The sequence below is a fragment of the Mauremys reevesii genome, linkage group 7 (assembly GCF_016161935.1).
Source record: "Mauremys reevesii isolate NIE-2019 linkage group 7, ASM1616193v1, whole genome shotgun sequence".
NCBI classification, from domain to species: domain Eukaryota; kingdom Metazoa; phylum Chordata; order Testudines; family Geoemydidae; genus Mauremys; species Mauremys reevesii.
The window spans coordinates 32,667,373-32,693,760 of record NC_052629.1 but is presented as its reverse complement, the minus strand read 5'-3'; the positions used below and the strand labels follow the sequence as shown (position 1 = coordinate 32,693,760).

Genomic DNA, 26,388 nt, shown 5'->3' with positions numbered 1-26,388 from the left:
TGCACTAAAGAGTCATATGCCTCTTCATGCTTTGTATGTCATTCCAGAGGACATGCTTCCATGCTGATGACGCTCATTAAAAAAAATTGTTAATTAAATTTGTGACTGAGCTCCTTGGGGGAGAATTGTATGTCCCCTGCTCAATTTTACCCACATTTTGCCATATATTTCATGTTATACAGTCTCGGAAGATGATCCACCACATGTTGTTCGTTTTAAGAACACTTTCACTGCAAATTTGACAAATGCAAAGAAGGTACCAACGTGAGATTTCTAAAGATAGCTACACCACTGGACCCAAGATTTAAATATCTGAAGTGCCTTCTAAAATCTGAGAGGGATGAGGTGTGGAGCATGCTTTCAGAAGTCTTAAAAGAGCAACACTTTGATGCGGAAACTACAGAACCCAAACCACCAAAAAAGACAATCAATTTTCTACTGGTGGCATCTGACTCAGATAATGAAAATGAATATGCGTCGGTTCACGCTGCTTTGGATCATTATTGAGCAGAACCTGTCATCAGCATGGACACCTGTCCTCAGGAATGGCGGTTGAAGCATCAAGGGACATACGAATTTTTAGCGCATCTGGCATGTAAATATATTGCCACGCAAGCTATAACAGTGCCATGCAAACACCTGTTCTCACTTTCAGGTGACATTGTAAACAAGAAGTGGGCAGCATTAGCTCCTGCAAACTGTTAAAATTATATATAAAAATGGACTTCAATTTTAAAACTGCATTTGTAGTGCCCTTATTGTTTGATTAGAGAACAGTAGTGGTAACGCAATAAAATGTGTTGTTACTCCACTGTGTTGATTTTTTTGTTTGTTTGTTTGTTTAAACCAAAAACAGATGTCAAAGAAATACAAGAAAAGCCACTATTTCTGAAGAGCAGAAATGTACCAAAAAAGTACAGAAGCAAAGCATTACAATTAGAAAGACAAAAATATGAAGAGTATAGTTAGAAGTAATCAGAAAATTGGTGTAGTAAAAAATATAAACAAAGCATCACTCTATATAGTAATAGACATGAAAATCTATTAGCTAGGTTTTTGCTTTGTACTTTCTTCAACAGTCTCTTTGATGGTTTATTTTGCTTACAGGGAAAATCCAAACCAATTAAAATTGTAACCAGACTAACGCTTGTAGTTTCTGATCCTTCTCACTGCAATGTATTGGTAAGTGCTTTAAAATGTATTTATTTTGTAAGTTGTATTTTTTCTTTATAGTAAAATGTTATTTTTGAAATTTTATGGATTTCACAAAAAATACTGCACTAATTTGCTGATTTATAATGTCTCCTTATGATCGCATCACTCTTTGAAGATGTCACTTTATAAAACTGGGATGTGCTCTGCACTGGTGGTTTACTAATGGTGTAACATGCTGCCATGAGAAATCAGTGTTCTGTTCCCATGCCTGAAGGCTTCAAGTAAAGTGCTGCTACCAACCCATGTGATAAGGTGGGGGAAGAAGTGTTAAAACATGAAATCATCACCCCATCTCTAGAACTTGAGTTCAGATTTTAAAATATGACAATAGAGCTGATACTGCATCCGTTTGTTTAATTTTTTTTAAACTTGAACTCCAGCATAACTATCCCTCTCACCTCCTCCCCGCTGAGGCTCCAGGGAGTTTTGCTGGGTATTCTAATAACTTGGGTGAGGGGAGGACTTAGAAAATGTAAGTGATAAAGTAGGACATGTGTGTGGCTTACAAGGCAAACAGTCCCTAGTGCTTTACTTATTGTGTAGAATGAGCACCAAAATAATGACCGTGGTGAAACACTGTCAGCAGATAGGGCTGCTAATAGAGCCTTAGTAGGAGTGGTTTGGTTTTACAACTCACAATTGGAGAAGCGTGTCTTCTATTAGTAGTTGTTTTGGCAATTTTCATGATACATATCTTTAGCATCTTCCATAAATTAGCGTGATTTTTTTTTCCTTTTTTGTCAGAGATCAACATCTACAAATATAAGATTGTATGACATCATAGCAGTGTTTCCAAAGACAGAGAAACTGTTTCACGTAAGTATTAAATATACGTATATATATCCTCTCTCGACACATCTGAGAATCCATTTGTGATCATAACTGCCAATGCTGGAATGTTTAGTGCTTTGGGTTGGATTAGACAAGTGTTCTGCTTGGATTTAATCTCAAATTTGGAAGAGTGCAAGGCAGAAAAAGCACACCAAGTGGCAGTGAGAGAAAAGCATCCATTACCCATGTTAAGCTGCCAGTGTTTAGAAAGTTTGTCTCAAACCATTTGACTGCCCAAATTTGAACACCTTCCTCAGGTCATTAGCTCTTTGGCTTAATAGGAATTGTTTTAGAACTCTGTTGAAATGATGCTTTGTGATGACTGAAGGAATGTAGGATTTAAATGTTTCAGCAGTGGGGTTTTGTGGGTGACTCTCTCACTGACCTACCACCCGCTCCCCACAAAAAAAGTCTGAGATCTGTTACTGAAAAGCCATATGGAAATAGCAGCCAATCATTTTGTTTAAAAAAAAAAAAATACGGGTGGAGGAGGGTAGGGCAGGACACAGCTTTGCTTCTATAGTCTCTGCACATGTAAAATGTATTTTCCTAAATCAAATGTTTCCATTAAAAAAAAAAGTCTTCCTTGGCATTGAGACTAGCTTTTGCCAAATGTAGGAGGAGAAAGCTTTGCTCTTCCAAAACCATGGTTTTTCTTATCAAATATTTGTGTGTAGCTTTCCCTTTGGCTGCCAAGAGCAGCACTGAAGCTGCAGGAAGTGAAGTAAACCCAGGCAAAAGCGTTTAAGAAGAGAAAAATATTTAAGGGAAAGTTGTAGTTTTCTTGAACACAAAAGTTAGTGTGATAGTTCAAAACAAACTTGCAGGTTAACTCTGTTCCCATGACACTGGTGAAGATTCAGTCTCTGAATGTGTTGCTACACAGAAATCTTATTATACACCTCTACCTCGATATAACGCTGTCCTCGGGAGCCAAAAAAAATCTTACCGCGTTATAGGTGAAACCACGTTATATCGAACTTGCTTTGATCCACCGGAGTGCACAGCTCCACCACCCCCGGAGCACTGCTTTACCGCATTATATCCGAATTCGTGTTATATCGGGTCGCATTATATTGAGGTAGAGGTGTATTTTAAACAGATGTTTTGGACATTACAAGCTATCACAGTGAAAGGGCTCCCCACCGTACTCCTGAGAAAGATTCATCTTTAGTGGTTTAGTCTTTCTGTAATGTATATTCAAGAGCCTTTTAGTGGCAGTTAAATAAGGCTTGCTTCTCATATTGGTTATCACTCAAAATACAGCTATTTTATACCCTTTAAAAGTGGTATTGTTATTCCAGTCAGCTTATGAAGGCAGTTTTGTGTGTTTGACCTAATGTGGTTCAGTTTTTGTACTTGACAGAGAAAATTTGTTCTGCTCTTATCCAGTAAGGTGACATTCACCCTACCTATCATCTCTCACTGAGTATCAAGAGATTTTCTCCTGCCTCCGATTGGCTCATAGTGCCAGCCTCCATCTCCCTTTTGTTTAATTTTCAGACAAGCACCTTTGTGGGTTTTTTCCCTCCATCTCCTCAGGCTTGAGAGGAGCTCCTTGTAAACATCTGCAAAACCACTTCATTACCCTCATCAAAATACCCCCTTAAAACTCACCTGTGCTGTGAAGCCTACAGAAAACTTGACAATGGTTAGGCCACTAGTGACCTGAAACCACAGCCTGTCATGCTGACCAATAGTGCTCATTGTTTCCTTGTCCTGCCCCATCTGTCTGCATGTATCCATCTGTTGTCTCTTGTCTTCTACTTAGATTGTGAGGTCTCTGAGGCAGGGATTGTCTTTGTTTGTACAGCACCTAGCATGGTCAGGTTCTGGTCCATGATGAGGGCTCCTAGGCACTACGGTAATACAAATAATTAGTAGCAGAAATTACATTTTCCCCTCGCAGTACCATATCTTTTCAGAGTCATTCTGTCAGACAGGAGAAGGTTCGGCTTCTTGATCAACTGCATTTTCTGGCCATCATGTTTTTAAGCATTTTACAGTTGCTGTGGAAATACACTCAATGTGCAACCAGACTCCAGTGGTTACTGAGCATTCCACTGCACTCTAAGTTGTACTGTTTCTTTGTCAATATATCTTGAACAAACACCACAGCCAGAAAACTATCGGTTCTAAAGCACTATCTAATGCAGGGTGGTTTCCGGATTAATTAGTCAGGTAGTAGACATTCGCTCCCTCCTGTGTCTTGTACACAAGGTGTTAAAATGTGCGATATTTGCATAGCTGGTGTGAGTGCCCCAATCAGGCTGACGGTCTGACACAACCTGGCATTTGTCAAAATGTTTTGCATGCATAAAATTGTCACGTGTATCCATTGATTGAAAACTCATTAGGCTTCTCTGCTAACTGTGGAATTCCAAGCATGAGTAGCAAGTAACTGTCTGCTTTTGCTAGTCTGGCTGACAGTGAACAAACTGATCTTTAACGTGGGAGATGATGGACTAGTAGCTAGCATATCAAATCGCTTGATGGGAATGCCAGTATTCACTTTCAAAGGAAGTCTGCCAATTTGGAGTGGAGTCTATTTAAAAGAATGGCTGAAAACTATTTTCTGTTACTACAGCTGCCACTGTATGCTCCTGCCTCCCCAGCCTATTTTTGTAGTTTAACCATCAAACTTCCCTGCCTTTTTTTTTTTTTAATTGTTTACCCCTGCCTTGTGAAAGACCCATATGTACAGGAAACTGACAGAGGTAGAATTTGACTATACAAAGTAAACACACTGAAAGATTTTTTTTTCTAATTTCTTTCAGCCATAGTAATCTTAAATCTTTCTTATAACAACTGTAGTTTAAGAAAACTCCCATTTGGCTGATTTTTCTTTTAAATTAATGCTCCTCTTTTTGAATAGTTTTCTAAGGTGCCTTGGAATGTCGTCGTCTTTCTGTTTTTAGGTTTTGAAAGATTCAAATGATCTCAGAAAAAATCTGCAAGAAGGGAGATATAGGTTAGGAAAAACTTCCTAACTTTAAGGGTAGTTAAACACTGGAACCAATTACCTAGGGAGGTTGTGGCATCTCCATCCATCATTGGTGGTTAAGAACAGGTTAGGCAAACACCTGTGAGAGCTGGTCCAGATCAGTGGTTTTCAAAGTTTTTAGGCTGCATACCCCTGTCCAAATAATGTAGTCTATCACATACTCCCATCTGAGATAGTCAGAAATGACGTGTGTGTGGGGTTCTGCCTTCCATTTAGCAACAGCTTCTAGAGGTTTTCAAACTGTGTGCCCCCCCGGGGGTTCAAAGGAACACTCAGGATGGGGATGAGAGTGGCAGTTCTCCAAGTTTTTGAGCTGAAACCCCCTCGCCCCCCCTTGAGTTACAGTTTTTGGTTGTAACCTCCCACCCCACCCCCAACCAGACAGACTGGTGGCTCCATGAGGTGAGATAGAGCTCCCTCCCCAAGCCCTGCCCCTGTGAACATTCCTCCTTGTCCCTCTAGGGCAGGGGTGGGCAAACTTTTTGGCCCAAGGGCCACATCGGGGAATATAAATTGTATGGCAGGCCGTGAATGCTCACGAAATTGGGGTTGGGGTGTGGGAGGGAGTGAGGGCTCTGGGGTGGGGCTGGAGATGAGGAGTTCGGGGTGTAGGAGGGTGCTCTGGGATGGGACTGAGGGGGTCAGTGGGCAGGAGGGGGATCAGGGATGGGACAGAGGTGCGGCCCCCAACCCAGCGCCCCGGCTGGAGCACCAAAGCGGGCCGAGCCGCGTAGTGCGGCCCCCCCACCAACCCAGCGCCCCGGCTGGACAGGGCCAGTGCATCCATTAGGCAAACTAGGCAGCCGCCTAGGGCGCCAAGATTTGAGGGCGCCAAAAAGCGGTGCCCAAAATGTCTGGGATGTTCACTCGTTGCCAGCTAAGCCTGTAACCCTCTTCCCGCCGCGGTACGAGGGGGCGCTGCGGCTTTGATCATATCCGACCAGCCAGCCGGGAAGTGATGTCATTCCTCCTCTGGCCACCGCCCCCGGCTCCCGCCTCCCCCACGGAGGCCTGGGGCACACCCCTCCACGGGAGGGGGCTGCATAGGGCCCCAGAATATCTAGGGACGGCCCTGGTATCCACCACCCTGCCCGCAGCCACTGCCCTGCCTGCAGCCAGCCCTACACCCCCGCCTCCATCCATCCCCTGCAGTACCCCCCTCCCCGAAGCCAACCAGCCCCATCCCCCCCATCTCCAATCAGCCCCACACACCCCTTTCTCTAGCCAGCCCTGGCTGCACCTCCATACCTGAAGCCAGCCAGCCCCACACCCCTGTCTCCAGCCAACCCCACACCCCATCTCCAGCCAGCCCCACACCCCCCGTCTCCAGTTAACCCCTGCCACACATCCCTGCCCCAAGCCAGCCAGCCCCACATCCTGTCAGGTTATTCATTTATTTTCATTAAATATGTAGTCTAAATAATGAAATTAATAAATTTTCAAGCCAAATATGTATTAATTCTAATGAACAATGCCATATTATACAGTATTCATTTTTTAAAGTTTATAATCAGCAATGCTCCATGGGGAGGGGGAGGGGTGGGAGGTGCAAGGTGGAAGTTTCACCTAGGGCGCAAAATACCCTTGCACCGGCCCTGCGGCTGGAGCGCCAGAGTGGGACAAACCCCAGACCTTGCTCCTTAGCGAGTTCGCGGGCTGGCTTAAAACGGCTCGTGGCTGTAGTTTGCCCACCCCTGCTGTAGGGGGGCACGCCCCACAGTTTGAAAACTTCTGATTCTGAGTCACACAGCAGAAAGGAAATTTGCACCAGTGCGGCTTCAGTTTTAATTGAATGGAGATTAAACATTGATTAGATTGCCAAGTCTTACTAAATAAAGTGTGTTGTCCACTGTTAGAGGATTTTTCTCACCTACTCCCCCATGAGAGCTCATGTGTACCCCAATTTGAAAACCACTAGTCTAGATAATCCTTAGTCCTGCATCAGTGCAGAGGATTGGACTAGATCACCTATCAAAGTCCCTTCCAGTCCTATGATTCTATTTATTTTATCCTAAGGTGGCTCAAGATCTTTCCAGGAGGCACTGGTAATGTAAAACTGGAATGTTCAGTCTACACAAGAAATTAGAGCAATACATTACTCTTTAGATCCTGAATGTCCTGTTGATAGTTAAATAAGTTAATAGGTAGGTCATATTTCACTAGCACCTACCTGATCTTGCTTTGACACATCTCCTTCAGATGTCAACATTTAAATCTTATTGGCTTCATCAGTAAAATATCACTTCGCCAAAGTGTAAACTCTTTTGTCTTTGGGAATTTCAAGGGATAACTCATTTATTTTACTGCCAACTCCAATGTGTCCACCAGATGAGGCTGTTGTCTCCATTGAAGGTGCATGATCTGAGCTGTAGTGGTAGGACTCCATGTATTTTTTTTCTTTTTAAAGTTTGGGCAGCCAGACTCTGTGTGACTTGTCCAATTGATCCAAAGACTGAGCAGTTACTGGAATAGAGTGGATCTAAGCAAATGTTCCAACTTTCTTGACGATTTAGGAATTCTCCTTTAAACATGCTTCTTTCTTCTATTTAGTTTGGCTTTTCCTTTTTTGTTCCTTGTGACAGCTCCTAATCACTGGGAGTCCAGGCTGGTATTCTTGAAATTGAACTGTTCCCCCTCCAGTTGTGGCAAATTCATGACATGGAATAGATGTTTTCCTAACCCCCTCAGGTGTAGAGAAAGTCTGGTTCTCTGTCATCCCACAACACATCATCTGCTGGAACTTCTGGTTTGTATTTTTGCGTATGTCTATACTGCAATAAAACACACGTGGCTAGCCCATGTCAGCTGACTTGGGCTGCAGGGTTATAAAACTGCAGTATAGACATTTAGGAGCTGCAGTTTTATAGCCCCGTAGCCTGAGCCCTGCAATCCCATGTCAGCTGACGCAGGCCAGCCATGAATGTTTTATTGCAGTGTTGACGGATCCTTTTGTTTTCATTCACTTGTTTGTGTCTTTCTGTCTCCAGTTCCTATGTCCTTGCTGCTGTCCCATGTAGGGGATGATTAAAAGCCCAATGAGGACATTGTGCTCACTGTCAACATTTACACATTAAATTCACTAACCTCTTGGCTCTTTGTCAGTATCTTGATAACAGGAATGGCCAGGATGACATTTTAAATATCAAAAAAAGTTTGTAAGTAGCCAAAGAGAATCCAAAATGATGATTGCAATTTCCTGTAGGTGTCTCATGAGTTGCCAATCTTTCCAGTTGATAGCATTAGACTGTAGATAAGGAAGGGGATAAAAATAGGTTAAGGCTCTGTCGATACTCGGACCAAGGAACCATACTTAAACTCAGTTTAAACAGCATTCCAGCTAAATGGGTGTCTGATAGTATAGCCAGCTGGTTGGAAATCTGTTAAGCTGGAACTGCAGATAAACTGATTTTGAACATTATTTATCAAACTTGGTTTGAAACGGAGGGTAAATGGGTTGTACATTTTGGAATGCCAATATTCCTCAAACCCCTCTTCAGTATATCTAGGAATCATTTGTACATGGTGTAAAACAGTTGTGCTTTGGAGACTCTTGCATTACAGCAATGTGGGTTGTGTGTGCCCCCTCCCCCCTTAGGGTGTCGGGGCAGGGTGTAAGTAGCCCATGTTTATGTCTCTGTGGCCAAAGCCAATATACTTGCCCCTTTTAGCAGGGCAATAAAGCCCAGTGGCAAAGTTCGCAGATTCGCCCCTGTCAGCAGGGCAGTAAAGCCCCGTGACTAAAGTCAATAGCTTTGCCCCTGTTAGCTGGGCAGTAGGGCCTAGTGGTCACAGTCACCAGGTTTGCCCCAGTCAGCAGGGCAATAAGGCCTAGCGGCCAAAGTCAATGGATTCGCCCCCAGACTGCAGGGCAGTAAGGCCTAGCAGTCAGTCAGTAATCTGCCCCTGTTAGCAGAGCAGTACGGCCAGGTGGCCTCAGTCAGTCACGGACAAAAAAGGGGGGTGATGGCGACCCGGATAGGGGGGCTCAGGCCCTCCCTCTCCACCAGGCCTCAGCTCAGGGCCCTAATAGTGGCAAGAGTGTGTGCCACTGAGTCAGCAGGGGGGTCTAACCAAAACATGCTGACTCCAGGCTCCGGTTCACTAATCAAGCCACTATATAATTCCCCTGGGCTGCTTCCTGCCGTGGTTCCCGCTGCTGCGGCCTGGGCATCTCCACTGCCTCCAGGTTCCCCGGTCTGCGCTGTCCCCGGTGACTCCAGACTCTGTGAGGCATCTGCCTGGGTTGCAGCGTCTCCGGCTCCCACGGCCTTGGGCTTTGGCTGGAGCCTACGGCGTGCGTCCTTCCTCTCTGGCGGTCTGCCTCAACTGAGCTGATCTTCTCCCTTTTATACTGGTGCATTTGGAGCATGCCCAGTAGAGTTGAGGCATGGCTTCCTCACCCTATAATATAGGGTTAACACTTCCCCATCCAATTTGGGTCTAGTGCGCCCTGACACAGGCTGATTAACAGAGATCCCGTCTTCAAGGGACCAGGAAGCAAAACCAGAAGTGTTTACTCGTTTCCTTTATGATATATAAAGATGGCCTGCTGAAGCACTTTAGACCTTAGTGTTCCTAATCTCTTTTCTCCGGAGGACCTTGGTAAGCCCCTTGCAGGACTGGAATAGTGATGCTATGCAAGGCTAGTAGGTAGGGATGTGGGAAAGCTACATCTCTGCTATTGGTCTTATGAGACATGGTTAAGCACCTCCAAAAAATTTGCTAGGGTGTTCAGTGAAGAGAACGAAGGGAGGACTCTACATTGCTAATTTTAGAACAAAAAAAACAAAAGTGACTTTTGAACTGAAAACTTCATTGAGAAACAGAAAATGGAGGGGAGGTTGGGTTCTGCTTTGCAGCACACCTGATGATAACGTATGGGCTAGATTCTCCATTCCAACCAAGCGGTACTCAAACAGAGTAGAGAAGTGATGCTGCAGGGAACCACATGCAGTTCCCTTGTTAGGAGCTGCCAAGCTCTGTGTTGTGCCCTGGAAAACCCTGATATGCTTACTTGCCTTACAGTGATGGGGAGAAGGGATTGGGGGGGCTCTTTGGCTGGCTCAGGTTGTGCTAGAGCTATTTCTGCCAGTGTGGAATTCCTTCCCCCCCCCTCCACACACACACACACAGGGGAATTCTGCACTGACCATCTCCAGCCACTTTATGGCTTCCAGCCTTAAAATGGCCTTGATGGACCAGAAAATCTGGTCCCCTATAATCATCTTTACTGTGTATGCATATATAGCATGAGCAAGACAGTGTATGCAATTAATGTCTTGTGTGAGAAACTGTATAAATCCCGTGGTCCCCTCATGGGGAGTTAACTGTCTTTAGACAGTTCATTGGCCACATTTAGCTCTTTTCTTCTCTTTTTAAAGAGAACATAAATTGTGAGGATGTGCCCTAGTAGCCTGGAGCCAAGATTTTAAAAGTGATTAGTGACTTTTGGGCACCCAGTTTGAGACCCTCAGAAGGTGGGTGCTGAGCACTTTCTGAAAATCAGGCTCCTTTTAATGGGTCTCATGTTGGACACCCAAAACCACAGTCACTTAGCAGTGTCTGAAGTGCTGCTGTCCTAGGCCAAATCCTTTTTCCTAAAAGCAAATAAGAATCATCCCTCTGGGATTTGAGAAGTAACTGTGGGGAGGGAGGTTTATTTGAAAAAAAGAGGCTCTGCTGTATTAGCAATGTGTCTGGTAAGGGTGGATCGCTTTGCTAACCCCACTTTAGGGGTGTCTTACAGCCAACTGAGAGCAAAGTGATGATGCCCACTGCTAAGCTGTTTATTTTAATGGAAAAAGTGCTGTCCTAAACATGGCCAAGTGCTTTAGAAATAAATAAATCCAACATACCCACATGGCACTATTGCAGTGTCTTGCTGGTATCCCTGTGGAACAGCTCTTGGATTTAAAACATAGACTGTGCTGGAAATGTCTTTGATATATCTGTGATATAGCAAATGTCTGCATGTCTAAAGCTGGCAGCCCACTTAAAGGTGCCTTATCTGTTTGTATTTTTGTGATGTAGGTCGCGTGCACAAATCTAGATGTGGATCTGATATGCATAAACGTAACAGAAAAGCTGCCATTCTACTTCCGAAGACCCCCTGTTAACATGGTAAATTTGCAACGAAATCATTTGCTGCTATTAAACTCAGTATATATAATACTAGCACAACTGAGGTTTTCCACTGGAGTGGTTTTTTTCTTGCTCTTGTACTACAGGGTGGTTTTTCTTTGAAGATGTGTTCCCTCCTTAGTTTTCTACACTATGACTATACTGAGGTCTCATCTGTGTAAGGCAGTGCTTCACTAAATGAAATCAGTGGAATTGCTGAATATTCGATACTGGATAAAAGAGTTTATAAATGGCTGATGCTTTGTTTTTACTATCTTTTATAAATAAAATCCTGCCCACACAACTTAGTCTGGATACTTAGGTCAGATTCTTTCCTTGAATATGGACCAGCATCAGCTCCTTGTCAGTAACAGTTACTCATGGGTGGGCATCGAGGGGTAGATTTTAGTCCTTGTTGAAAAATGTACAGCTAGAGCTGGCTGGAAACTTGAATTCCTGTTCCATATGAATAACAAACAAAAAAAATTGTTCTGATATGGAATGAAAAATGAAATTTCTAAATTTCTCTCAGAACAGAAATTTCAGCATCTTGTTTCAGATTTTTTTCCCCAAACAACATTTTTGTTTTGACCTCTCAAAATGTTTCTGAGGCTCCCAGAGCCCCAGCAGTTCTCCATGTGGGGAGCTGGCAGCACAAGGACCCTGAGGGCATGTTTACACACCAATGTAAGCCTGGGGATGGGAGTGTTTTTCCTCTGAAACCTGCATTTTATGTCAAAACTTCAAAACAGGCAAAAATAAATAAATAAAAACCCAGTCAAACAAAAACACCGTTGCTGAACATCCTATTTTAAAAATTAAGAATTGCAGGGTTTCATTTCAACAGTGATGTCCTAATTATCCTGGGAATGGGTGTATATGGGCATTTTCCCGCCAATGTGACTCATCCTAGAGGTAGCGCCCAATTCTCAGACTAAAAGGTAGTTCAGTATAAAGCCTCCTCAAACTGCAGTCATTGCCCTGAGACAGCCACCAAAGGAGCTAGTTATGAAGTTTATGTACTCGTGGCTCCTTATGGGCACCTGAGTCACATCAGTGACACCACCCCAGCGTGGAAACAGGGTGAGCAGTAGCATTTTTCCACAGTGCCTCACATTCCTAGGCCTAGAGTGTTGACATTGTGGGGCGAGGGGAGAGAAGTGGCGCTAGGCACTCTGGGATAGGGTTACTTTGACTCAGGTCAGTGGACTGCAATGTGACTGTTCAAGCATGGGTCAGAAAATCCTTAACCTAGGGTTAAAATGTAGTGTAGACACTCAAGCACAGGGTTCCCTGATATGGGTCAGCTGACTCGAGTCCCACTAACCTAAGGCTTACATTGTTGTAGACATACCCCGAGAGCCTCAGATCTGGCACAATCCATCTGGTGGGCTGCTGAGGACTGGGGCAGGCAAGCTGGCAGGAAGTCAGTCAGGTTTCTGACTGAAATCTGTTTGGCAGGCAGGTTTCCCTGGTTCTGACCAGTGCTAGTGATGATGTTTGATAAATCTCATGCTTGGGTGTATGCGGAGGACAGACACAGCAGCTAATTGGACAAATGAAATAAGGTTCTCTTTCATGTACTGCAACGTCTTGCTATAAAGCTCCGTAACGCTAATGTGAGATAGTGTTGTGCAGTGAGCTGACTGTAGAGCCAGGAGCTTATCTGCAAAAGTGAGAATATCTGTTTCACAGAGGGGCTGTGAGAGTGGGTTGATGCTCTTTTGTTCAGTGTTTGTACAGCACCTAGCATAATGAAGTCCTGGTCCATGGCTGGGGCTTCTAGGCACAACCACAAAAGAAATAATAACAAACTGTACTTTCCTTCAAAAAATGTCAGATGGAGTGGGGAACTTCACTCTTCTCCCGGAATAACTTCTCCACTAGTCAGTACTTGAGTACTGTGGTGATGGGTGCTAGGGAGAACCCTCAACTTTGGAAAGTGATACTCTTCAGGGCCAGCTGTGAAGCTGCAGAAGGAGTGTTCTGTCGATTTTTACACTGCCTGTCTGTTCATGAAATGCTCCAGTGATTAACCAGCTCTTCAGAGTTTGGAGCCATGATTAGCCTTCTGAAGAGAGGAAACTTCCCACTGTTCTCTTTCTCTCATGCTTTGAGACTTCCACACTTGCAGCTGATCAACTGTGATTGTCTCTCATCTGAAAGCCTATTTTACTGCCTGGCAAGTAGAGAGGAAGAGAGGGCTTTTCTTTTTTTTAATATAAGCCTCAGTTACTTGACAGTCTTAAGTTCAAGTTCATTTACATGGCATACAGACACAATGTCTTTATTTTCACCCTTCAGACTACAGTGTGTTTCTGTTGAAACAGTTCCTGCCACACGTTAGTTTTGTATATAAAGTGGTAGAACTGAGCGAGGAAGTCATCAATAATAGACACTAGTTGTAAGATTGGTATGCGACTCTGCTTTTGGTTTTTGATTATTTTCTTTCTTTTATGTGAAGGCAATAGATCGTGGTGTTTACTTTGAACTTCTTTACACCCCTGCCATCAAAGACTCCACAATGAGAAGATACACAATTTCAAATGCTCTGAGTTTGATGCAGATCTGCAAAGGAAAGGTGAGCTCTCAAACTGAAATAAAATTAAGTCAGTTGTTCAGATTCTTCTGGAGTTGCATCGGCTGAGCAGTTTCAAGAAGGTTTGATGCTGGAATTTCTGAACACATGACTTAGCCTTTGTCTGCCAATACATGCAAACCATAATTCCAACTACAAATACCCTTGGCTGTGGAACATCTAATATTTCTAAGGCCGATGCTTTTAAAATGGTCGAGATTTTTTTCGGAGCTACCTGTCAGTTACTGCAGCTGTAATAGTGGGGCGATGCAGGGCATTCACAAAAAACAGTCCTGGAGACTTAAAATTTGCACAAAAATAGATGTTTGTGCATATTGTTAAAGGTATGTAGTGAATTTCTAAATGACAAAAAGCACATCTTGTAGATCTAGGCAAATTATTGTATCATACCATATCATATCTTACAAAATACTTTAAATACAGGATCTTCCCTGTACACTTCTACCCCGATACAACGCTGTCCTCGGGAACCAAAAAATCTTACCGCATTATAGGTGAAACTGCGTTATATCGAACTTGCTTTGATCCACCGGAATGCACAGCCCCGCCCCCCGGAGCGCTGCTTTACCACGTTATATCCGAATTCGTGTTATATCGGGGTAGAGGTGTATTTAAAAACAATTACGTGAAAACATTACCAAACTCCTATTACATAAAACAACCCCATACTGCTGGCTGCCACAGGGCAGATTTCTGGCTGAAATAGCTCTGTCCTACATTCTGCCCTGCTTCTGAAACTGAGGAATGAAGAAAGTCTTATATCTGAAGATCCTCATGTCCCTCATATTGATATGTTGCATCCCACCAGACCTCAATAGAGAGGAGGAGGAATCGCAACTTTTTTTCCCTTTCTCTGTGGAGATGTGATAGGTAGCACCACCTCCTGAATCTTTCTTCTCAGCCTCTCATGCCCGCGTGCCTCAGCACTGGGTAGGGACTCTTCTCTGGCCTCCCTCCAGCTAAGGGGAGTTATGGTGTTGCCACCTCCTGGACTCTGCCAGCTGATCCCCTTCTGCGCAGAGTCTGGAAGACAGGCATTGGCTGCTGCAGCTCAAAACAGCAGGCTTAATTTTTCCAGCTGAAGCAGTCAACACCCTTGAAACTCAAAAGCACCCTCGAGATCCATAGTAAGCAGGTTTAAAGGTGACCTGCAAAGCAAAAACATCTCCTGAGATCTTTCTTGATGTGTGGGGAGAAGTTCCTCTGTGTTACTTCCGCTTCTGGCTTTTAGTGCTCTCTGAGCCATAGGGGCTCTGCACGTTCTTTTGTGCTCAGCACCAGAAGAAGTCTTGTGCATAGTGGAGACAGTTAGATCGTTCCATGGAAATGCAAATAGCTCTGAAGTAATCAGAGCTCCTACTTGTGCACACAATTGCTCTCCTCAAATCCATGCTCCACTCCTTGTGTTCAGAAAGCGGAGGGCAAGTGAAGCCATGTAGAAGAGCAGCAAATGGGCCATATTCCCCTAACTGGAAACGTGTGTATGTAAGGGGCAGTGATGTCAGTGGGAAGAGTGCAGAGGCCTCACAGCTCAGGCTTTGACCTGAGAAGGAATCCCACAGCCCTATTTTCATCTTTAAAATGGTATGAGAGATCTTTAAGGCTAATGCTTTAGAGGTAGGTTTCCAGCACCTTATCTCAACTCATTACAGTCAGGAGTCCTTTGGGGTTCACCATTAAAGGAACTGTGGCAGCTATGCAAAGAACTGGGATGTATGAGCCCCTGAAACAGTCACCCTCTGCCATGGCCTAGGGGTCCCATAGAAGCCTAGTGAAGGAAAGAGGGAAATTAGCCAGCCAGGGAGATGGGAGAGGAGTGTGGTATTCTTCCTTCACCCACCATTTTCATCTGAATGCATGGATGCTGATATTGAAGGAAATCAGTATTAGTGGTGATCAGTCAGTGGATGGTATTAATGGGTTCTCATTGGCTGATGTCAGGCTAGTTCTTTTAGCCAGTATAATTGTTAATAGGGGCAAAATGTGCTGAAGATTTGATCTCCCCATTGCTGAATTAATGCTATTAGAAGTGGGATGGGTTTTGGTTGTGTTTTTTTTTTTCAACCCCCATCAAAAAATCTTTTAAAAATCCAGTCCTCAGAAGAGTTAGGGGTTTTGTTTTGTGTGTTCAACTCCAAAACACAGAGACAAACTATTTGGGTCATCCCATAGCTGATGTAACTGGCTTTTTCACATCCGTGGGTGAGGGGTTGTAATTAAGGGTACGTCTACACAGTAATTACGCACCTGCAGCTGGCCTGGGGCAGCTGACTTGGGGTTGGGCTACAAGTGAAATTGCTGTGTAGACATTCAGGCTCAGGCTGGAGCCTGAGCTCTGGGACCCCATGAGTCGGGGAGTCTGAGAGCCTGGGCTCCAGCCTGAGCCTGAACATCTACACAGCATTTTCAGTCTCACAGCCAAAGCCCATGAGCCTGACCCAGTTGACCCAGGCGAGACACAGCTGTTCCACAGGTGTTTTATTCCAGTGTAGATGGAATGAGTGTAATTATGCTCTTTTTTTTGTATAGACTCTTGGCCCAGTTAACTCTGTAACTTGCAGAGCTGGTAGATGGTTTTGGTTTATTGTTTCCAAGGAGCCATAATCCACAGTCTTCATGGATTTCCTTGTTCCAGAAAGCAGCAGATACTCTTGCTAGATAGGGACAACAGAATTAACTCTTAACTTCAAATGATACTCATAGGAGTATTAGTGTTGGGTTTATGTTAATCTTCAGTTTATTAATAACATTTATCTAAGAATAATGCTTGTTCTCCTTTATTCTCTAGAACATAATTATATCTAGTGCAGCTGAAAGGGTAAGTCAGTATTTTTTTAATGTAAATAAATTTCTGCTAGAAATATAAGCATCAATATAATTACCCTTTTGAATTTTTCTTTTGGTTTCTTCTGTATCACTTTATTGTTGAATTTTCTTAATTCTGCTAGTGGAAGTGGGCACTTCCTGTTTCCCCTTGTTGATAGCAATTGTCTTTCTCTCCTGTTAGCATCTCCAGCAACTCAGGAACCCATGATTATATGAAATTTAAATTAACAGTTAATGGTTGATAAGATTATTTACAGAAACTATCTTTCAAACTGTGACTCTCTAAAATACATTGAGGAGGTGTGTAGATATTCACACTTGTGTCTTCTGTTTTAGCCATTAGAACTTCGAGGTCCTTACGATGTGGCTAATCTGTATCCTTTCCCAAGTAAAATCTGATCTTTAAGAATAATGTAGGAAACATGGAGTTGACTTTCAGATATTTGATATTGCACTAAAATATTTCTATGCCTTTCTCTCCCCCACCCTCCAGACCTTTTTAAAATTTGTGACTTACATAGGTCAGATCCTTGATACAATACATAGTGATGGTAACAGAACTCAAGGCAGCAGGAAGATTGTTTGAATTCTTAATTTCAGAATAAAACATACTTTAGAAATACAGAAGAGATTTTAGTGCATGTCCCCAGCTGCCGTGTTGAATAAAACAAAGTTTAAAAATAAAATAAAACCTTTCAATGAAAAGGTAGGGTGCAATCTACCTGTTCCAAAACTCTTTCAACATAAGCATTGCAACTATAAAAAGACTTAAATAACTCTAATTAGCTTTGTCCTCAGTAGGTGTGTTGGGGTTCTTTTGTGATTAGGTAAATATATATAATACAGTGTCAGATCTGAGAAACAGATTTTGGTTTCACGCTTTAATACTAGAGATTGACAATATTGCAACTTGCAATAACAAAAAAACAAAAACAAAAAAGGTAGAGTCTCTGCATTCTAGTTTGTCATTTCTGGAGAGTATGGACATGTGTACATCTGCTGTATTTCACACCATGAGGCCAGTTGATGATTTCCTTCCTGAATCGGGATTCTGAATGGGCATGGGAGAGTGGCAAACTTGTTTTGTCCCATGTAGAAGGTAGATCCAAGTTTCCTTTTCTTCCCAAATTAGGAGGATTCTCCTCCTCCCGCCAGGCTTCAGAATACTCTGTAGGATGGCAATTCCATGTTCTGGCCAACTCCTAGTCCCCCTTCGCAATACCCTACAAAACCCGTTTCAAACCAGGTTCAATGGAACAGCATTTAAACATGGTTTCCTAACTTCATTGAAAGACTATTCTGGACAGGGACAAGTCTGGAGAAAAGTACTCAACTGGACTGAAGGTTCTGTCCTTAAAAGGGAATGGGTTCTTCGACCTAGGGCCTGATCCAGCCTTGTTTAGAGCCTGATCCAACAGTAGAATCAATAGAATGTTGACAATGTAAGTACTTCCATTGCCTTCAATGGGCATTGAATCAGATCCTCGATATTTTAAGTGCCACCCATACAATAGTACCACTCTTCGGGTAACTTTATGCAAGATGTCATTCTGAATTGCAGCTTTGATAGTTCCCAGTTATTTGTCAAGTGACCAGATCTACCCCCAGGGAAAAAACCTCTTAATCTGTTCACTCCTTTTTGTACACTAAGCTCCTTAACAAAGGTGACAGAGGTTTGTTGTTTGGCCTGTCTGAAAGTGACGCCAAGGCAGCTATTTCTACCAACTGCAGAGCAGTCCTTCTTCATGGAGGTGAGTGAACAGCACAACTATCTTCTGTTTCACGTTCACTTACATCATTTTTTTTTTTAGTGATGCAGCTCTGACACTTTATTATTCAAATGGTGCTGGGCCCTCTCTTAAAGGAAGAGTCTTCTTGGAATTCTGCTTGCTCTAGGTGATGATCCACAGGTGCCTCTTCTCCATTCCATGTACTTTTCTCTCCCTCAGTGCAGTGGCCTCCCACAAAGAGTAAGAGGAAATGAATGGTTCTACCAGTGGTGGTGATTGCCTTGGAATACTTATAATAGTACTTATGGGGCTCCTCTGGGAAAACACAGATCATAGACTCAAACCACACATCAGTCTATTACATTATGTAGCAAAATAGTATTTTGATTCATAAGGGCCAAATCCTGGACTGGTTGAGATCAATGGGAACTTTGCCAATGACTTCAATAGGATCAAGATTTGGCCTTAAATGACAGCAGATTCTGTTGCATTCACCCTCTTTACACATTTCTGTAGATGCCCCTGTCTTCCCTTTGTGACTTTTCATTTTACGTTGACTTTATTCATTACTCCAGTATGCTGTGAGAGCACTTCATGGCTGATGTGAAATCAAACTCAAAGTGTTCTCTGCTTGCTAACAAATGCTACTCATAGAGATGCAATGATCTGAAGTATTAGAAAATTAGAACTTATATCATTGTGCTTTCAGTATAGAAATCTATACAATGACTGTCATTCTTATATGCTCATATATGTCATTTAACAATAGGCAGAAGGCAATTTGACTCTTACCTACTTCAGTGGAAATCAACAAGTTTCCAGTTGTATTATGTGCTGCATTCACTGGCGCATATTGATGAATAAGCCAACATGCCATATATCAATTTAAACATCCTAGTTTCCCAATTAGCCACTTTACAGTGCGCCACTGATTCCTCCTCCCCTCCCCCCCCCAAAAAAAATTAAATAAAACAAAAACTCTGCCGTCTCTTAGAAACGTCTTATTTTAATTTGTTTACTCTGGCTTGAATCTCTTTCATTGTAAGAGAGGTCTGCCATGTGTACCATAATAAGTGGTGTGAATGACTGGTCAGTTTTGACCATAGAAATAATTTAATGCCAGAAGTGAGTTGCTCTATGTAGTGGATACACACTGGGTCTGGACCTGGAACTCTAACTACAAAACAGGTGGGACCTGAAACTGTTGTAAATGACAGGTTTGACTTCATGTGAGAGTCTGAGCCTATTCACTATGAGCCGCTATCCTCCTGCCAATCTGCAGACAGTAGCATATTGAAACGGCATTGCCCTGATGAAATGTACTTGCTAACCCTTTACCACGATGTTGGAAAAAGCTGGTATTTTCTTTACCTGGCCAAAAAAAGTGCTTACCCAGGATGAATGAGCAGTTCTTTTGCAGAGTTCTCTTAGGTTATGTTTCCTGTCTGCCAGCAATACACATATATAGGAGGTTTTTTTTCTCCCCAACACCTAGAGGAGCATCTTTCCAATTAGTGTTGGTGAAAATTGCATGTATGGCTTGGGGATACTAGCATACTTGACAAGTGCTGTTAGGTGCCATTATAACTGCCCATATCAGTTTTCATCCTTCTGTAAAGTAAAGTGCTTTTGAATAGATTGAAATGCTTTAGGTGCAGGTAGATTGAACGAGCATGCTGAAGAGGGTAACACTCAAGTGTGTGTTATGCCATTGCTTTTTAATACTTCAGAATTAAGATGCCCCCAAGTCAGATTTTAAAAAAAATAAATCTCCTTATTGTAAAGGCCTGAGCTAATCCTGATTTGAAGTTGACAATGTATTATGATTTTTAAATGTCCACTTTTAAAATCCTGGGATGCAAAGGAATTTTAAAGAACAAGACATTTTGTTCAGAAGTGCTGAGCTTTTTCAAATACTCTGGAGAAAAATGTTACATCTTCCAAAATACAACATGTGTATCCATTCAGACACACTGCAGTTGGCCTTTCTGCAAGGCATTTTCACATGGAATACAAATAAGATTTCAGGAGAGGAAAATAAAGCCTAAACTTTTATCTAGTTGCTTTTTATAGCTTGGTGAGTTTAAAACACTGTGGCTGTGTTGTGACTATTTTTCTGCCTTCGACCTTAAGGGCTTGTAAATGAAACCACATTTCATAACCCTAACAGCTAAATAAATGCCTAGTGCAGCACCTGGGTGGTAGCCTTGTTCTAAACCAATTAAACTACCCCAGACTCAGATTCCAAGGCCAGAACAGACCATTGTGATCATTTTAGCCTGACCTCCTTTATAATACAAAATAACTCCTAGAGGCTATCTTGTAGAAAAATATCCAATCTTGATTTGAAAATTGTCAGTGATAGAAAATCCACCATGACCTTTGGTAAATTGTTCCAATTGTTATTTACTCTGTGTTAAAATTGTATGCCATATTTCCAGTCTAAATTCGGTCTAGCTTCATCTTCAAGCTATTGGATCATGTTATAACTTTCTTTGCTAGACTGAAGATCCCATTTTTTGGTCTGCGTGTAGGTACTTGCAGATTGTAATCAAGTCACCTCTGAACCTTCCCTTTGTGAAGCTAAATAGATTGAGCTCCTGGAGTCTTTCACCATAAGGCATGTTTTCTAACCCTTTAGTCATTCTTGTGGCTCTCTTCTGAACATCTCCAATTTTTCAACATCCTTCTTAAATTGTGAACTAGAGAGAGTATTAAAGTAGCAGTTGCACCAGTGCCAAATGCAGAGGTAAAATAATCTCTTTACTCCTACCCAAGGTACCCCATTTATGCATCCCAGGATTGAATTAGTCTCTTTGTCAACAAGGTCACACAGGGAGCTCATGTTCAGTTCATTACCTACCGTGAGCCCCATATCTTTTTCAGCATTACTGCAGTGCTTCCCACAACAGAGTTCCCCATTCTGTAAGAATGGCCTACGTTTTGTTCCTAGATGTATACAGTTATGTTTTAGCTGTATTAAAACACATTGTTTGCTTGCACTCTTTTTACAGGCAATCCAAATTGCTCTGATTTAGTGACCTGACCTCTTCATTATTACCACTCCCCCAATTTGTGTGTCATCAGCAAACTTCACCAGTGGTGATTTAATGTTTTATTCCAGGTCATTGAATAAAATGTTGAATAGTGTAGAGCCAAGAATATATCCTTGTGCGAACACAGTAGAAACACATCCCCTCAACAATGATTCCCAATTTACAGCTACATTTTGAGGCCTATCAGTTAGACAGTTTTTAATCCATTTAAAGTGTGCCATGTTAATTTGATATTTGTCTTGTTTTTTAAATCAAAATGTTGTGCAGTTCCAAGTCAAATGCTTTACAGAAGTCTAAGTGTATTACATCAACACTATTACCTTTATCAACCAAACTTGTAATCTTCTAAAAGATCATCCTAAAAAAAGGTATCATGTTAGACTGACAGGACCTATTTTGCATAAAACTATGATGGTTTGTATTAATTACATTATCCTCTTTTAGTTCTTTATAAATTGAGTACCGCATCAGCCACTCCATTATCAATTATCAATGTCAGTCTGACAGACCTGTGATTACCCAGGTTACCCTGTTCACCCTTTTTACATATTGGGACATCATTAGCTTTCTTCCAGTCTCCTGGAACTTGACTATTCCATGTTCCATGACTATTGAAAACCAGCATTAAAAGGCCAGTTTGCTCCTTGGCCAGCTTTTCTAAAATTTTGGATGCAAGTTATCTGGACCTGCTGATTTTTAAAATGGCTAACTTTAGTAGCTGCTGTTTAACATCCTCCTGAGATGGTAGAGGAATGGAAAGTGTGTTATCATATGATGACATTATGTCATCTGTTTATTTTGCGAAATACAAAACAGAACTATTTATTTAACATTTCTGCGTTATTATTGATAATTCTACCACATCCATCTACTAATGGATCAGTACCATTGTCAGAATTCTTTTTGTTCTTAATATACTTAAATTCCTTATGGTCCTTAATTCTGCTAGCCATAGCATTTTCCTTGTGTCCCTTTGCTCCCTTATCAATTTTCTGCAATTTCTAACTTCTATATATTCATTACTGTCAACTTCCCTGTTCTTCCATTTCTGTAGTAGGGTTTTTTTATTTTTTATAGCTACCTTCACTTTCCCTCTAAACTGTTTTTTTAACCAATATAGCTGCCTTCCTTGATTGTGGATTTTTGGACATCTAGTAAAATTAGCAGAATTAGCATAAGGGGTTGTAACTAGGTGCTAATTGATTAATGCAAAGCCATACTGCCACTACTTAAAACTATTACAAGTCTGTGCAAAACTGTTTTTCTCTCTATGGTATTAAGCTGAAACAAATCCACTTGATTTTTTATTTTAACCAATTGTCCAATTTATAAGATATTTTTAAGTGGGTTTGGCAGTTTTAGCTGCTTCTGTTATATCAAGAAGTCCTAAAGGCCTTTTCAGTCTTTCAGGATAATCTTTATTTTTCCTTGTTTGTTTGTTTGTTTTAACTTCAGAAATATTAGGTATATCAAGTCTGATGTTCCCTGGTTTTGCTGGAGCATCTCTTGGGGACTGAAGGTTGTGGGGGTGGGGGGAGAATTGGGTCATGCAAGTAACTTTTGTGAGATTGCACGCCTTAGCTGAAGGGAAGCAAGGTGTCAAATGTTTAACAGAAGCATCTTTTCTCTAAAATGTTCATTAGTCCATTGGTTGTAGCCAAAGGAAAACAGAGTTTTAAACAGTCTGACCAAGTCCTTGTTCTCTTAGTAATTCAGCTTTGTCTCCTGACTCTTGTGAAGTCATAATATAATTAGTTCTCCCGTTGCTGTAGTCTCCAGGCAAAACAAACACCTGAATTTCTATCTTTTAATTTCTGCTTTAAAAAAGCACAAACCCTTTCCGGCCTTCTTCAGGGCACAAGGCCACTTTTCTCTCCCCCTTTTCAGGTCACCTTCAAGAGCTAGTTTCTACCCTCAGTTACTATCTTGTAGCCTCCTAACTCATGGGTTTAAAAGGATCTGAAAGCCATATTTGCCCCTTGTCTATCTTATGTCAAGAATTCCTGTATTCTCTACATTCAGGATCTCAGGAATTGAGACCATAGAAAATACAATGTATAGATATTATCCTGCCTAATATTGGTGACCCGTTTTGGGTCTTATCTACGTGGATAACCATGTGTCTTATAACTGACCAGTGCAAGTCATTGCTTATACCTATGCAGAACATCTGCACTTCAGGTTTGCACTGGAACAGATGCACCGATAACCAACTTTAAACCATCCCCACCCTCCTAGTACACAAGACCTTCAGCTCTTTCCCTACTGATGGTGCCTGAAAGTTCAGTGTGCATGTTTCCTATGTCAAGTGAGTGAAGTGTGGAAACTGTGCTCTCCACAACAGTAGTTCCAGAAGAAGTCCACTGAACTCCTCTGAGACATCACAGGAGGATCCCCAAGAAGTAGAGGAGTGGTAGGTAGTAAACTCACTTGCATGCATCAGGATGAGCAGATGAACAGACTGCCACTCCTGGGGATTGAATTAGGGGTCCCACTTCCTTTTCCATTCCCTATTGCCTGTGGGGTCTTGTGATACCAAAAGTCAAGATAATTATGCCTGAAGAAGAGGAGCTGGGTGTCTGGGGGACCCAGGGAATGTGAGTGGAATGCAATTTGTAATGGCTTGTGTGTGAAACATACAGGAATCTGTTCTCCAAAATTTGAGAATTTGGAGTTTTCCTTTGGGAAGGAGGAATCCAGAGGTGTCTGCAAAGCTGAATGAAATGACCTTGTTAGCATCTTGTTAACCAGTTCTGTGGCATAATGCAGGAGACTGAAATAATTAATCTTTTGAATATGTACTATTTATTCTTGGGTTTGAGCATCTTTGTCTCTGCTGCCTTTTAAAATGTGTTTGAATGCTCATATTTTACTGCTCCATAGCTGTGTGAAATGCACAGGCTGCTACCATAGAGAGCAAAGGGATGCGATGCCACATGAAAAGAGGGAATTTGGGATTGGCAGAGTGAGGCAGTCTGGAGTTATCTCCCATATGAAATAGGCAACAGAATGCAAATTTGAGAAGTACTGCATTAGTAACATATAATTCAGAGCCATTGCATTGTGCCAGCATTATCTGTTGGGGGTGGAGATGTAGAAGTACTTGTTAGGCACAGGTATGGAAACAGACTGAAATAAGCAGTTCAAGTAAAAGTGATACTAATATGTTATCTGTTTTAAATTTTGATTTTTTTTTTCATTTTTAAATTCCAGAAACCAGAAAGACTGCTTTTGGGGTGGTGTACACCAAGAAAACCCCACGAGCTTCGGAGGAGGAAGGTGTTCTCCCAGTCCGCAAGAAAGCCAAGACAGAAGTATGAGGATCAAACCCAACTTCTCAGCTTCCATAAAGTCCTTTCTTCCCATGCTACCCACCCACAATGCCTTGATTCGTTATTTTAATTCGTTCAGCTAAGTTTTTTTTTTTAATAAAAGATTCTTATGTTTGTGCAAGAATAAGGTTATTGAAATCCATAACATTTCACCACGGCAGAACGATCTTACTGCTGATGGTAAAAGGATAATGTAGGACTATTTTGCCATTTTTGTTAGAGCAATGGTCTCTTCCCTACCCCTCCCAATCACTGGAGGTTAGAAAGATGTAGTGTTTGTAATATTAGTGTGAAAAATATTACAGCATGAATTTTACAGCTACATATGTCTTTCTATACGTTGACATAATTTTACTGTTAGCCCTTCTAAAATGTGATCACTTCTTCTCTTCATCAAAGTTTAGAAAGTTTCCAGATATTTTACCTTACCACTGCAAGCCAGTACCCACAATCCCCCAACTGGCATAAGAAAAATAATTGCATGGTCCAAATAGCCCTGTCTAATTTTGTTTCATTATGATAGTCTACTGAAACAGAGATTCTGGCATCTTTCAATTGCAAGGAAATCCCTTGTCAGTTATTTGTATTACAATAGCTCCTACTGGCTTGAGCCATTATATTAGACATGATACAAAGATACAAGTAAAAGACAGTCCCTGCCCAGAAGATCTTAAAATCGAAATATAATATGAGACAACGGCTAGTTACAGAAGGCAGACAAGAAGAGCCTAAGGTAACACTTAGCTGAGTGTGATCAATACAATAAGCAGTGGTCACAGCATGCTAGCTGCCTAACCTTGGTAACCTTAGACAGATAAAACTTGCATCAGGGTCTATGAGCAATAGCAGGGTCTATGTTACCAGTTCCTACCTCAATGCATATCATCCAGCTGCCTGCAGATTATAATCAACTCCCTCCTGCAAAACGTTTTTAGGGCTCTTCCAAGTCTTGATTAAGGCTTTTCTTTTGATGGTGAACTAATATGAAAGAGGGGTAAGAGACTATAATGGACCAGCTGTGTGTCAAACTATGACAATTTCAGCCCCTTGGCCACCTCTGGAAGCAAGCTGAGAAATGCTAGCTTGTAACATACTGCAAGGGTCCTTTTGCAGTAGATTTATAGAAGGTAAAACTCAACAATTGGACTAAGCATCATGGATGGAGTTTTGCTTTAAAATTCACGAACACTTTTAGAAATGGACTGTGTTAGTCACAAGAAGCTTTTACTTTGAGCGTACAGTGCAATTTTTCCCTTGATGTTCTTTGACTTTGTGCTTGACCTGTGTCCTGTTGTTGTCAGTCATTGGGTATCATTACATTAGTTTGTCCTTCAGTGAATCATAAACAAGGTCCTGACATTCTGGCCAAAACAAAAGGGGAGACCAAATCCAGCTGACTACTAAATACGGGAGTGCCACTGCCTTCTCTTGCCATGGCCAGAGAGGTACTTTGAGCGAGAGAGAAATTGCTTGTTGGATGATGCAGAGAGAGAGGTTTGTGAATGTGGAACAAGCAGCATGGTGGTCTGGATTACTATTGGTTTTACATCAGTTTGAGCCTGGACATAACCTTGCCAACAGCCTATATTATTTGTTCTTTATCTCCTCCCTCCCAAGCACTGATAGAATAGTAGGAGACAACATTTAATTCTTTAAATTGGATTTATTTATTTTT

The 26,388-nt window shown here is 41.9% G+C and overlaps 1 protein-coding gene across 1 annotated transcript in view; it reads left to right on the top strand.

Annotated features, from left to right (window-relative positions):
• The window catches only part of RPP30 (ribonuclease P/MRP subunit p30), a 32,424-nt gene extending 7,587 nt beyond the window's left edge, over positions 1-24,837 (top strand). The window contains exons 4-11 of the mRNA XM_039480800.1: positions 1,108-1,182; positions 1,960-2,031; positions 11,081-11,170; positions 13,635-13,751; positions 16,558-16,587; positions 16,932-16,969; positions 18,267-18,346; positions 24,595-24,837. Coding sequence (XP_039336734.1) covers positions 1,108-1,182; positions 1,960-2,031; positions 11,081-11,170; positions 13,635-13,751; positions 16,558-16,587; positions 16,932-16,969; positions 18,267-18,346; positions 24,595-24,701 — 609 coding nt within the window. The 3' untranslated portion in view covers positions 24,702-24,837. The remainder of the gene's footprint in view (positions 1-1,107; positions 1,183-1,959; positions 2,032-11,080; positions 11,171-13,634; positions 13,752-16,557; positions 16,588-16,931; positions 16,970-18,266; positions 18,347-24,594) is intronic.
• The last annotated feature ends 1,551 nt before the right edge of the window (positions 24,838-26,388 follow it).